At 36.3% G+C, this 14,063-nt stretch overlaps 2 protein-coding genes across 6 annotated transcripts; both read left to right on the forward strand.

The window, feature by feature from the left end:
* The first annotated feature begins 9,247 nt into the window (after window positions 1-9,247).
* Window positions 9,248-12,299, forward strand: LOC106391933 (3-phosphoshikimate 1-carboxyvinyltransferase, chloroplastic). Its single transcript, XM_013832677.3, has 8 exons — window positions 9,248-9,759; window positions 9,986-10,230; window positions 10,309-10,462; window positions 10,808-11,022; window positions 11,096-11,213; window positions 11,502-11,712; window positions 11,790-11,851; window positions 11,921-12,299. Exons 1-8 carry the CDS (start codon window positions 9,433-9,435, stop codon window positions 12,137-12,139), a joined length of 1,551 nt encoding a protein of 516 aa, XP_013688131.2. The 5' UTR covers window positions 9,248-9,432; the 3' UTR covers window positions 12,140-12,299.
* A 244-nt stretch (window positions 12,300-12,543) lies between these two features.
* On the forward strand, window positions 12,544-14,053 carry LOC106391932 (thioredoxin H2-like). 5 transcript variants are annotated; one of them, XR_007339307.1, is made up of 6 exons: window positions 12,544-12,799; window positions 12,875-12,997; window positions 13,196-13,351; window positions 13,548-13,624; window positions 13,694-13,750; window positions 13,839-14,053. XR_007339307.1 is itself a non-coding variant. In XM_048778813.1 (5 exons), exons 1-4 carry the CDS (start codon window positions 12,668-12,670, stop codon window positions 13,616-13,618), a joined length of 423 nt encoding a protein of 140 aa, XP_048634770.1. In that variant the 5' UTR covers window positions 12,544-12,667; the 3' UTR covers window positions 13,619-13,624; window positions 13,694-14,053. The 5 variants fall into 5 exon arrangements, 2 of the variants coding, with proteins under 2 accessions (XP_048634770.1, XP_048634771.1); XR_007339308.1 differs by having other exon boundaries at window positions 13,607-13,624; XR_002664282.2 differs by having other exon boundaries at window positions 13,196-13,624.
* The last annotated feature ends 10 nt before the right edge of the window (window positions 14,054-14,063 follow it).

Here is a 14,063-nt window from a genome sequence, read left to right on the forward strand (position 1 = left end):
CATGTTGGAATCTTTGAAAGAGCCCATGTCTGAAGTGCAGGAGGGCATTCAAAAAACACATGGTTGATCGATTCCTCCTCCGCACCACATCTTGCACAAACAATGTCGCCGGGTATCCCTCGCTTATGCAGATTTTTCTTGACTGCTATACAACCTGTCACCAATTGCCATAGAAAATGTTTAATCTTTGGTGGACACCGTATTTTCCAGCAATATGCTTTCAAAATATTCACTGTGGGTCCAAACACTACTGGTGGTTTTGCCTTATCTGGATATATCCTTTCAATCTGATATCCAGATTTAACCGTGTATTTTCCATTATTTGTGAAATGCCATCCATCCTTGTCTGCTATCAGAGTTCTACTCAATGGTATACTCTCTATTAATTTCACATCCTGTGGATCCACCAAAGCCTGAATCGCCTGCGAATTCCATCGTCGCAAATGAGGATCAATAAGCGACTCCACTGTAAGGTCTGGGTAAAGATTGTGTTGATTTTTATTGGCTGGTCTCGGGCGAGTGGTTGGGAGCCAAGGATCATTCCATACTGATATAGAAGATCCTGTTCCCACCCTTTTGATTAGTCCTTTGCTTACCAGAGATCTAGCAGAAACAATACTCCGCCAACCATATGACGGAGAGTATGAACGAATCGGTTCCAGGGGTGAAGCATTCCTGTAGTACCGACCTTTAAAAACTCGAGAAAATAAAGTATTTGGCTTTTCTATCAGCCGCCATAATTGTTTACCAAGCATCGCAGTGTTAAAGTCAGTGATATCTTTAAAACCTAAACCTCCATCTTCCTTACTTACACATACTTTGTCCCATGATTTCCAATGCATCCCTCTTGTACTACCGCATGGGCTCCACCAAAACTGTGCTACCGCACTCGTCAATTTTTTTGCAGTAGCCTTGGGTAAACGATAACACGACATCACATGATTTGGCAAAGCCGTAATCACGGATTTGATAATCACCTCTTTTCCTCCTTTCGTAAAGAACTTAAAAGTCCAACCATTGACCCTATTATTTAACCGTTCTTGAACAAAGACAAAAACTTGTATCTTAGAACCCCCAAGACTCTCCGGTAATCCTAAATATGTTCCCATTCCTCCCAGATTTTGTATGCCCAAAATATCTCTTAGCTCCTGTCTGACAGATTCTTCAATTTTGTGTCCAAATTGAATTGAAGACTTATCAAAGTTTATTAGTTGACCCGAAGCTTTCTCATATTCCTTTAAGATCTTTAGAATAGTATGACACTCTTCCTTTTTAGCTTTACAAAAGAAGAGACTATCATCCGCAAAAAGCAGATGAGATATTGAAGGGCATGCCCTGGCCACCTTTATTCCTGTTAATTGTTTCTCCCTCTCCGCCTTCTTAATATTTGATATCAATGCCTCGGTACACAGAATAAATAAATAGGGAGATAACGGATCTCCTTGACGTAAGCCCCTCTGTGGTATAATAAGTCCTCTAGGTTGGCCATTTAAAAGAACCCGATATTGAACTGATGATATACATTCCAACATTAGTTTAATCCAATGAGCATGGAACCCCATTTTTTGTAATAATGCCTTAATAAAGTCCCATTCAACCCGATCATAAGCCTTACTCATATCCGTTTTGACTGCCATATACTTTCCTTTACACGCCTCATTAGTCCGTAATCCATGAAACATTTCCTGTGCTATAAGGATATTATCAGAGATCAGTCTCCCTGCCACAAATGCCGATTGCGTTTCTGAAACTAGGGAAGGTAGCAATACCTTCAACCGTTGACACAAAACTTTCGAAATAATCTTGTACCCTACATTACATAAACTGATAGGTCGCAACTCCGTCATCCTTGTAGGTCTCTCTGTCTTTGGAATCATGCAAATATTAGTAATATTTAACTTTGTATCCATTTCTCCAGACACCAAAAAATCATTCACCATCTCCACCAAATCTACTTTAATAATATGCCATGAATGTTGAAAGAACAGAGCTGTCATACCATCCGGTCCTGGAGCCTTCTCTGGATGCATCATAAACAGAGCCTCTCTGACCTCATCCTCTGTCGCTATCCTCAATAATCGTTGATTCATCTGTGGAGTTATGCCCGGTGTTACCTCTGAGAGAAAATCATCAAACTCCGATGGAGAAGTTGTAGTAAATAATTCTTCAAAATAATCAACCGCAACTTTCTCTACTCCAGTATTCGCTGTAATCCAATTTCCCTCAACATCATATAGCCCTACGATCCTATTACGGACCCTTCGTTGCTTAGTTAAAGCGTGATAGAATTTTGTATTGAGGTCTCCAGATGAATACCACATATTTCTACTTTTCTGATGCCAGTACTCCTCTTCGTCCTTGTATGCCTCTTGCAACTTCCTAGACACCTCCATAATATCCTCCTGAGATCTAGTATCATCTGTTTGTACCTCTTCAAGAGCTTTCTGTAAGTCTGATATTTTTTCCTTCCCATAAGGTGGATTATTTTTCCTCCATTTGGCTATTTCATGGCGGCAATTACTAATTTTTGCCACTATACCAGTTCCTGTTCCTTCACTATTATCGGACCATCCCATTGTAATTGATTCCAGAAGGCCTTTTTGTCCAACCCATCTCTTATCAAATCTAAACTGTCCTTTTCTCCTGAGAACTTTATCTTCTAAGTAAGCCACCACTGGGCGGTGATCCGATGCCACCAACCCTAAATATTCTGTATACGAACAGGGGAATAGCGTGTGCCACTCCTCATTCGCTAATGCACGATCTAAACGACATCTGACCATTACTGCCCCTTTGCCTTTGCCTCTTCTTCCTTGCCATGACAACTTATTTCCTTTGGCAGGAAACTCCAGTAAACCACAATTCCTTATCATATTGTTAAAAGGAACAAATGAGTTCGCACTTCTCAAAGCTCCACCTTCTTTTTCATGATTTCCTGTGATCTCATTTAAATCACCAATAATAAACCAAGGTTCGGATCGCGAAATTCCATATCTAGTTAAACGTTCCCACACTTGTTCTCGTAGGTCTTGAACTGGATCTCCATACACAAACGTCATATATACCGTTTTTCCAAGAGCCACTGCTTCCACATCTATCATTCGATTACTTGAATATAAAACATTAACCTGATACTCGTTATTGTAATAAAGCGCTAGTCCACCACTTCGTCCCACTGGATCCACTGTGACCAGATTATCAAATCCGAAATGAGATTGAAATTTCTGGACAAACTCAAACTCTTGCTTTGTCTCCGTTAAAAATAAAAAATCTGGCTTATGTTTATGCCATATCTCCGTTAAATAACTTATAGTCCACTTACTTCCCATTCCTCGGCAATTCCAACTTAGTGCTCTCATTTAAAAAATATATAGAAAGACTCCTTTGAGCTGACAAAATTGGATGTAATGATACCCTGAACTCTCCAACCCCCATAGTAAAAAGGCTCTCCGCCACGTTAACGCCGTCAAGCTTATTAACTTTACTATCTCACCATCCCATAATAATTTTCCTTGAAACCTCCAAAGAAAACACTTGTGTGTCCCGTGATGAAATAAAATATTAGAATGGTCTCTAGCCAACAACAAATTCCTAATTTCCAACCATCTGTTGTGATTCGTTATTCTTCCAAATACCATATAAGATCCCATTAAAGCACCTCGAGCATCCTCCGTAAAGCCTTTAATACGTAACAAAAAAATCTGTCTAAAGTTATAATTTAAATAAATTATAAACCTCCTGCTCCATATCATGAGCAAGAAAATATTACACCAATTCATAAAACCCATTAAAAGTGATCCTTTGTGGCATCGGGGAAACTCCAAAACATAAGGCCATGATGATCTAAAAATTCCCATAATACGTTGTTTATAAAAGAACTTCATCCATAACAAAACCATATGTCCAAGTACCCACTTTTGAACTCCATATCCAAGTCCAAGAGAATCTCTATATCCCACTACTCGCTGATGACCTCCATGTCCAAATCCAACTAATGCGCGATGTGGCCGTCTCCGGTTTGATGAGACCAGAGACCACATCTGCAAGCTCCTTACATGATCCATTTTCAGATTCCAAAAAACCTGAGAACCATCCAAAGACCAATATCTCTCCTTCCACCTAAATATATACCAGTACAGTACCAAGTCTCTCATAGTCCATATCAAACATATCCAACGAGAGATACAAGAAACATCAAAAACACCAAATTTCTTCCAGCATAAAACCAGAACCAGATAAACTAGAAATACATAAACCAAACGTCCAACCCAATGCCATAAAGCTCCAAGCCCCAAAAACAAAGAAATGCTCATATAGCTTATTGATAAAAAAGAATGAAAAACTCCCCAACCCCACCACAATACTTCCTGAGTCTTAAACGGTTTGGAAGAGGAAAGTTTAGGGGTAGAAGTAGAACTAAACCACGAAATTTCTGGACTGGTGAAAATCTTACATATGTCAAACTAATTATATACTTAAGCTGCTAAGAAAAAAAATATTGATTTAACGTAGTATATTTCTTTGTTGAAAATTAAAACAAATTGAGAGGACGTAGTACTCTAGCGATTGCAGGTCAGTCTGAAATCTGAAAGCAAAGTATATTAAAGGTTTTATTCCAATTTTATTTTTTTTGGTAAACATGTTAAGATAGCTATCCAAAATATGATTATTAAGTGGTTGAATAATTGGTTTACATGCATGCAACGCACAGCTATATATGTTTCTCCTACTAAAAAAATCTTCATACGTCAACATTTAAAAGATGAAATGAATAAGGACTGAAAACTATCTAACGTAATACAATCTATGTATTTTTAATTAGGTTTAGTGATCAAGACTTTGGACACAATATGATCAAATTATGCGTAGCTAAGGCCTAAGCTAAGGTTTCCATATACATAATAGACTGTGGTCGGCTATAGCCTGCCAAAGAAGTAAGCGTCAACGTCTAAATAGAAAATATACATTTACAAAATCACTTGCACAAAACATAACTTTGTTTATTTTCATTCCTTATAATGCTCACTTAATTAGACTTTTATAAAATTCTGATTTGATATAAGAATCCAAAAACAGAATTGATTGCGCAAATTACATTTAAGGTTTACTTGCATTATTCAAATTACACTTTTATATATAAAAAAATACACTTTTGTAGGTTTGTTGAAAGGTTAACTTTAGTATCATCCAAGCTCTGGATTCTTGAAACGTTGCCGATCAAAACAAGTATCTGCGTCCCACGTAACATCGACGGAAGAAACAAGTTACAAAAACTAGCAGAGAGTAAGAAACGTAGACATGTCTCAATCTATGGGTAGATTACCAACTTATCATCTGGTCGAAGTTGACTTTCAAACACGACCCCCAAAGAAGCTTTCCTTATTTTATTGGTAACTAACTTAATTTACATGTTTTTTTCTTCTTCATCTGACGATGAAATAACGATATGACTTTGACCTCTGGAGTTTAGACGTTAATTAGTCTTTTCAACAACTTTTTTTTTTTGAAACACTTCTTTTCAACTAATTAGACTTCATCTATTGAGATTTCTTCTTCAAAATAATATAAAATACAATCAATATATGTAGAGGTAGTCACCAACTTGAGTACTATCACAAAATATTCCTTTCACAAAATTACATCACGGATATAGTACTTACAAAACATTAAAACACACAATATCGTTTTTGGCAACATTTCTCACCTCAACAAGGACACTTCTTTTCTTTCTACTAAATCCACAAGGGCCACATTAATATAGCACTCGGCACTCTCAAGTCTCACCTTTGTAATGACAATTTTTACGTAAATACAAAAGCGATAGGGTGGACAAAAAAATGATATAACCTGATTTTTATTAAAATACATTATTGTTAAAATTTAGTTTGTCACCAGTCATGTTCTTTTTGGGTGCGATTGTGCGAATGCAACTATCATAATCACGTTAAATAATACGTATTATAAGCACTAATTAACACCTATCTGCAAATGCATATATATAGATATGTTTTCATGCTGCACTGCACTGCACATATATGTTCTATATGTCATACATATTAATTTTATCGCACGCAAAAGAAAAAGAACAAATGCAGCTGTAGCTATAATAGACTGAAGATCGTTAGAACCACACTAGCTTATAAATAGTATGAAAGAAGGCATAAACTAGCAAATACTATGAGATAATTTATGATGGGTTATAATCGGAGATATCATGTGTCTTTACAAAAACCACACTAGCAAATAGTATGAAAGAAGGCATAAACAAGCTGCACGCATGAGAATACATGTACATTTTTTGACCGATTGTTTTTAATTACTTGTAATAAATAGTCCACGTACATGGAAAGGGCAAAACAAACTTAAACCAATACCATCACCAAACAAAAAACGAAAAGCAGAAATTTAGAGGGAAACTGAGGAAAGGGCAGGCTAACACCTAAGCTAATTGGACCTGGGTTCGTAATCAAGAGTCTCTCTTGAATTGTTGATTAGTTTATTGCATATATATTTTTGTGCTGTGTAGGCCACTAAAGCAATATCCAATATCTATCAAGCGTTTAATTTGTGCCTGCTGAAAATGATAAACCTGGCTGGGCTATTGATGTAAGTCCCTATCGATTTGTTACTAGAAAGTAGAAAGGTTGAACACATTTAGTTAAGAATGGCTTAGAGCATGTTTATCGGTAGGTTCTAAACACAAATTCTTAAGATTAAAACAATTAAAATAACGGAAAGTTAAATAAAGAAAAAATTGAAAAGTTAATTATGCTCTTCCAATATTGACACACATATGTGTCACCTATTTATTGGTTCTGTTTTATAAAGAAAAATGAAAAGTAAATACATTAGTATAATATTAATTGTTTATTCTTTTAGAATATTTGACAGAAAAACTGAAAATTTCTTAATTAAGTTTTAAAAATTTCCAGTACAACAAACATAAGTGTCACATATTTATTGGTTCTGTTTTACAAAGAAAAATGAAAAGTAAATATATTAGTATAATATCAATTGTTTTTTTCTTTTAGAATTCGTAACAAGTTTTTATTGTTGGGCATGTTCTTAGTGTTGACACTTGTACATGAGCTGTTAATGTTATGTAAAAATTCAATTGTCTTCAAATGACTAAATAGTTCTAACTATACCCTGTTGTATTCTACTAACAAATTTTCTTACATCCAGGGGACTCCACACGTGTCTATTGCTGAGATTATGATGCTGAAATGCTACAGTCTCTTATCAAGTTTGTCGCCGATCTTTTTTACCACCTTTGCTTTAGCTCCTTGTACCATTTGGAAACGTACCATTTCGAAACGCCTTTTGCTGAATCATCCGCTGAGATGAGTGGATTCAAAAGTAGAACATTTCTCATACAGAGATTACTTCGATTCTACATACTCTGAATCAATTTAATTGAACACATCCCCACCCAATTCAACTCCTCAATAATACGGAGATGTTCTACCTTGAAAAAGAATAACACTAAAAAAATCGAACATACTCTGGTGACTAGTGAAGAAGAAATATTTAATATCTCCGATACGAGGTGGAGCTGCTTAGAAATACAAGCAAAAGATAAAATACAACAAAAATAATTGACAGAACGAAAAAGTAAAACCGATTCAGATTTCGGAAAATAATACTAAAGTGATAATTGTTTTGCTAGTTTTTATATAATGGATTTTAGTTTCTAGTTTTTGGATTTTGGTTTGTTAGATTTTAGTTTTTGATTTTGTAGTAGATTTTAGTTTTTTGAAAAACTTGATTGGTTTTAGATTTTAGTTTTAATTTTTGGTGTTTAAAATCAATAAAATGAAAATATTACTAATAGTAAAATTTTTATTCTGAAAAAACAATGAAATGCTATCATCAAAACTTTGTGATAAAAAAATGAAAAATTTAAGCCAGTTACAAAAAAAATATGAAAAATAAAAATATGCTATCATCACCTAGTAAAATAAAACTATGCTATCATTAATACTAATAATATTAATACTAGGTGGTTGTTAATAATGAAATGCTATCATCAAAACTTTGTGATAAAAAATAAAACTATGCTATCATCACATATAACTGATCAACCCTGTGTAAGATTTTACATATATGCTAATAATATTAATACTAGGTGTAAAAAAGAAAAATGAAATGCTATCATCACCTAGTAAAATTTTTATTCCCTCTAAGATTTTATATCTATACTATTATACATCAACCTTATGTAAAATCAATAATACTAGGTGGTTGTCTGCGAATATGAATAGTGTATGAATATTTAATAATAACAAATGCTCGTAAAATTATATATGTAATTATCATATTAATAATAACAAATGCTTGTGGATTTATATATGTTCTCCAACACTTGTTATGTATCTTCTTGGCCTCTTCTTGCTTTTTCGTTATCATTGTGTTTTTTTATTAATTTTTGCTAATGTTATTCTTATTTTTTAAATAATTTTTGGAAAATATTTATTCCTTTCTCTAAATAGTATCTTAAGCCATATTAGAGAGATTGTGAAACTTCGACAACACACAGATGGTTAGCGAAGTTTGTTTCAGGTTGCAGATGAGCCTTTGTATAAGAATGGATCAGAGAGACTATGAAGAACGTCTTGTTTTAGTGTCGGATGATAAAGGATATAACGGCTACATGGAGAATCTGAGAAGGAAATGGAAATTGTATTCATTACGCTTAGTGTGCTTGATATAGACCTTTGTGTTGACCTTACAGGTTGCGATTCTATAAATTGCAGCCTGTCAGTCACTTTAACGACGGTTTTTAACCAAAAAACAAATTGGCGCTGCGTGTTAACTATGCCCTTCACCAACAAAAATTTATTGTACATTTTTTGCATATGTTAATATTAACCTTTAGGCAGGTTCTACAAAAATTTCCCTAGTTTTATGAGATTCACACTCGAGATTTAATGACATGGATGAGTTGTGAGCGTGTTTGCTTTATTTCATCAACTTGCTCGGTCCGATTCGGTTCAAATATTTCGGTTTGTGCCGAACAACTGAAAAAACAAAACCGGAGTCAATTCGATTGGGTTAAGCACTTTGGAAGATATATCCCGTTTCTCATTAGTGGTTAATGGGTTTATTTTGTTAGAAGGCCCATTAAAATGACCCAAGATCTTAAAAAGGCTCTTTTTCAGTCTCACCTACCAAAACTACAAGAAAATCCACTTGCTGTCTGAAATATCCGACGTGGAGAAAGTACTTAAGACGTGGCACATTATTATTGGCTACTAGAAAAAAAACTCAAACACCATCGTAGAGTTGGGGTTGGTGAAGAATTTGATGGGTGCCTCTCCCCCCCCCCCCCTCACCAAACTCATGTTCTTTGTAAAGCCGTCATTACAAACAACAAAGGAGACGACAGTTCTATAGAAAAGTTTACATTTTTAATCTTTCGAAATTCAATCAATGGCGCAATCTAGCAGAATCTGCCATGGCGTGCAGAACCCATGTGTTATCATCTCCAATCTCTCCAAATCAAACCAAAACAAATCACCGTCCTCTGTCTCCCTGAAGACGCAGCAGCCTCGAGCTTCTTCGTGGGGACTAAAGAAGAGTGGAACGATGCTAAACGGTTCTGTTATTCGACCGGTTAAGGTAACAGCTTCCGTTTCCACGGCCGAGAAAGCTTCAGAGATTGTGCTTCAACCCATTAGAGAAATCTCGGGTCTCATTAAGCTACCCGGATCCAAATCTCTCTCCAATCGGATCCTCCTTCTTGCCGCTCTCTCTGAGGTAGTACATATACTTGATTAGTGTTAGGCCTTGCTTTGAGATTTTGGGAACTATAGACAATTTAGTAAGAATTTATATATAATTTAAAAAAAATTTAAAAGCCTATATACTGTATATATATTTAAAATTTTCCAACCATTTTGGAGGTTACAGGCCGATGTTTCACCAGTCTAGTCTGCATCTTTCGGTTTGAGACTGAAGAAAGTTTGTTTTTATTTATTTATAGGGAACTACTGTAGTGGACAACTTGTTGAACAGTGATGACATCAACTACATGCTTGATGCGTTGAAGAAGCTGGGGCTTAACGTGGAACGTGACAGGGTAAACAACCGTGCTGTAGTTGAAGGATGTGGTGGAATATTCCCAGCTTCCTTAGATTCCAAGAGTGATATTGAGTTGTACCTTGGGAATGCAGGAACAGCCATGCGTCCACTCACCGCTGCCGTTACTGCTGCAGGTGGCAACGCAAGGTAAAGGTTAAGGAGCTTTTTGTTATTGTCAAGAAATTGATTTTGTGTTTGATGCTTTTAGTTTGGTTTGTTTTCTAGTTATGTGCTTGATGGGGTGCCTAGAATGAGGGAGAGACCTATAGGAGATTTGGTTGTTGGTCTTAAGCAGCTTGGTGCTGATGTTGAATGTACTCTCGGCACTAACTGTCCTCCTGTTCGTGTCAATGCTAATGGTGGCCTTCCCGGTGGAAAGGTGATCTTGTTTGCAGCAGTCTTTGTTCATCACAGCCTTTGCTTCACATTATTACATCTTTTAGTTTGTTGTTGTGAGTTGATGGATCTTAAAAAAAGGAATTGGGAACTGGTGTGAAAGTGATTAGCAATCTTTCTCGATTCCTTGCAGGGCCGTGGGCATCACTAAGTGAAACATTAGCCTATTAACCCCCAAATATTTTGAAAAAAATTTAGTATATGGCCCCAAAATAGTTTTTAAAAAATTAGAAAAACTTTTAATAAATCGTCTACGGTCCCCATTTTAGAGCCGGCCCTGCATGTATGGTTTCTTGAGTGAGATATTTTACATGTTTTGCATTTTCAGGTGAAGCTTTCTGGATCAATCAGTAGTCAATACTTGACTGCCCTGCTCATGGCAGCTCCTTTAGCTCTTGGAGACGTGGAGATTGAGATCATTGATAAACTAATTTCTGTTCCTTACGTTGAAATGACATTGAAGTTGATGGAACGTTTTGGTGTTAGTGCCGAGCATAGTGATAGCTGGGATCGTTTCTTTGTCAAGGGCGGTCAGAAGTACAAGTAATGAGTTCTTTTAACTTAAGAATTAGATTGAAGAAAATGACTGATTAACCAAATGGCAAAACTGATTCAGGTCGCCTGGTAATGCTTATGTAGAAGGTGATGCTTCTAGTGCTAGCTACTTCTTGGCTGGTGCTGCTATTACCGGTGAAACCGTCACTGTTGAAGGTTGTGGAACAACTAGCCTCCAGGTAGTTTCTCCACTCTGAATCATCAAATATTATACTCCCTCCGTTTTGTATTAAGTGTCATTTTAGCTTTTAAATTTTGTCTCATTAAAAGTGTCATTTTACATTTTCAATGTATATATTAAATAAATTTTCCAGTTTTTACTAATTCATTATATTAAATAATATAAAACAGAAAATTTAACAATTATCGTAATTCGTGTGCAAAGTTGATTAGTTCAAAGTTGTGTGTAACATGTTTTGAAGAATCTAAGCTCATTTTCGTTTATTTTTTTGTGATGAATCTCAAAGGGAGATGTGAAATTCGCAGAGGTACTTGAGAAAATGGGATGTAAAGTGTCATGGACAGAGAACAGTGTGACTGTGACTGGACCATCTAGAGATGCTTTTGGAATGAGACACTTGCGTGCTGTTGATGTCAACATGAATAAAATGCCCGATGTAGCCATGACTCTTGCCGTTGTTGCTCTCTTTGCCGATGGTCCAACCACCATCAGAGATGGTAAAGCAAAACCCTCTCTTTGAATCAGCGTCTTTTAAAAGATTCATGGTTGCTTTAACTCTATTTGGTCAATGTAGTGGCTAGCTGGAGAGTTAAGGAGACAGAAAGGATGATAGCCATTTGCACTGAGCTTCGAAAGGTAAGTTTCCTTTTCTCTCCTCATTCTAAGTTAGTCGTTGCATAACTTTTTTGTGGTCTTTGCGTGCAGCTTGGAGCTACAGTCGAAGAGGGTTCTGATTATTGTGTGATAACTCCACCAGCGAAGGTGAAACCGGCGGAGATTGATACATATGATGATCATAGAATGGCGATGGCGTTCTCGCTTGCAGCATGTGCTGATGTTCCAGTCACCATCAGGGATCCTGGCTGCACCAGAAAGACTTTCCCTGACTACTTTCAAGTCCTTGAAAGTATCACAAAGCACTAAAAAGATCATTTCCTTTGAATCCAAATGTGAGAATGTGTTTCTTTCTCTCTCTGTTGCCACTGTAACATTTATTAGAAGAACAAAGTGTGTGTGTTTAAGAGTGTGTTTGCTTGTAATGAACTGAGTGAGATGCAATCGTTGAATCAGTTTTGGGCCTTAATAAAGGGTTTAGGAAGCTGCAGCGAGATGATTGTTTTTGATCGATCATCTTTGAAAATGCGTTTGTTTGAGTAATTTTTCGAGGGTTTTATTTGATTAACTTGTCGTGTACGTAACTGTTTCAGTGAGTGTGAAGGTCAAATAAAACAATTTTAAAGATGAAACACAGAAGAGTATGTACCTTGAATCTGATATGAGTTGGTAGCATTAGTACTTAGTAGTGTGAAACTTTTAAAAACGGCAGGATGTGTGGAAACAAAATTGAAACGGCAGGATGTGTGCATCGTAGACCAGATAAGATAGCGTGGGTCTCACTCAAGTGTAATTATTATCCGCCTCATACTACTTGCTCAGAGAGAGAGAGAGAGAATGGGAACTGCAATATCAAATATGTTGGGGGCAGGTGAAGGGAATGAATCCGAGCATAGTGGCGTCACTAAGTTGAGCTCATCAGCTCAGTGGCAGCTTCACTTCAACGGGATGAAAGATTCGAACCAGCTGGTACGTATCGATCTGATCTTGCAACCGAGTTATATATAGAATTGAACTGATGATACTTGGGTTTTTTGAGAAAAGCTGGTGATTGACTTCTCCGCAAGCTGGTGTGGGCCTTGTAAGTCCTTCGAGCCCGCGGTCAGACACATGGCTGTCAAGTTCACTGATGTTAGCTTCGTCAAGGTGGATGTCGATGAGCTTCCCGTAAGTATTCATTCCTTTTTTTTTTGGTATAAAAAAAAGTGTTTTCACCTCTTTATCGGGAACCCGTGAATTGAATCCAAGTGGCAGCCGCAACCCCTTTATTACTAGGCTAACTCAAAGTTGGTATTTATTTCTTCTTGTTTATTTATAGTAATAACTGATGAAACTTTTTACTTACTGGATGATCGATGTTCTCAGGAGGTGGCTAAAGAGTTCGACGTGACGGCGATGCCAACTTTTGTGCTGATGAAAAATGGTAAAGAGGTTGACAGGATCGTTGGAGCCAAACAAGATGAACTTGAGAATAAAGTTACCAAACACAGGGGGGGGGACAGTGATGATGATCATCATCAAGTTAAGAAAACCCTCTTCAGTTATAATAATAATAAGCCATTGTGTAATAAAACCTATATAAATAAATGGCTTTTTGGTGATTCCTATTTGTCCCTTATGTGTGATTTGATTAAAAAATGGTTTGTTGAAAAAGTTTTAAACTCTGTTATATGATATAATTAAGTTTATGCTTATGTGCATTTGGAATCTATTTTAGCGTCTGGCTTAAGCGTATGAATAGGCTGCATATTCACTTTTCTTGTGGTGTGCCAACAGATGGTGAAGTGATAAATGGTAAGATTATGATCTTATTGTTGCGTACACTCATTTATCTAATTACAATTTGATATGATTTTGATGAAGGCATGAGAAGAGATGTTAATGTCTTGATCTTCCTAGACATCAAGAAAGCTCTTGAAGGTGTATAACTTTAGTACTAGAACTCAAATTCAATATTGCTGATTTGCTATGCTGCCTCAAACATTTCACTTTTGATCTTTCTATATAGATGGAACTGCTTTCTACATTTCAGACAATAAGGTGGTTCTGACTGAAGGCATTGATGGTGTAGTGTCTGTTGATTACTTCAAAAAGATAGAGTCTTGGTCTAGTAGGCAACAAATACATTTCTGATTTTTGTACACTTCTGTATTTTTGGTTGATGAAATCAATATTAGTTCAGAGTTGCAATAGTTATAATTTATAATCTTGATTTAAGTTTCATTTCAATTGC

Source organism: Brassica napus, chromosome A4 (assembly GCF_020379485.1).
Source record: "Brassica napus cultivar Da-Ae chromosome A4, Da-Ae, whole genome shotgun sequence".
Lineage (NCBI taxonomy): Eukaryota > Viridiplantae > Streptophyta > Magnoliopsida > Brassicales > Brassicaceae > Brassica > Brassica napus.

What these genes read in the sequence shown, in the direction of transcription:
- LOC106391933 (XM_013832677.3), top strand. Translation starts at nt 9,433, where the DNA reads ATGGCGCAATCTAGCAGAATCTGCCATGGCGTGCAGAACCCATGTGTT. An exon ending in TCCAACCACCATCAGAGATG is followed by an intron (nt 11,713 to 11,789) that starts GTAAAGCAAAAC and finishes TGGTCAATGTAG; the next exon opens with TGGCTAGCTGGAGAGTTAAG. An exon ending in TTTGCACTGAGCTTCGAAAG is followed by an intron (nt 11,852 to 11,920) that starts GTAAGTTTCCTT and finishes CTTTGCGTGCAG; the next exon opens with CTTGGAGCTACAGTCGAAGA.
- LOC106391932 (XM_048778813.1), top strand. Translation starts at nt 12,668, where the DNA reads ATGGGAACTGCAATATCAAATATGTTGGGGGCAGGTGAAGGGAATGAA. An exon ending in TGAAAGATTCGAACCAGCTG is followed by an intron (nt 12,800 to 12,874) that starts GTACGTATCGAT and finishes TTTTGAGAAAAG; the next exon opens with CTGGTGATTGACTTCTCCGC. An exon ending in TGGATGTCGATGAGCTTCCC is followed by an intron (nt 12,998 to 13,195) that starts GTAAGTATTCAT and finishes CGATGTTCTCAG; the next exon opens with GAGGTGGCTAAAGAGTTCGA.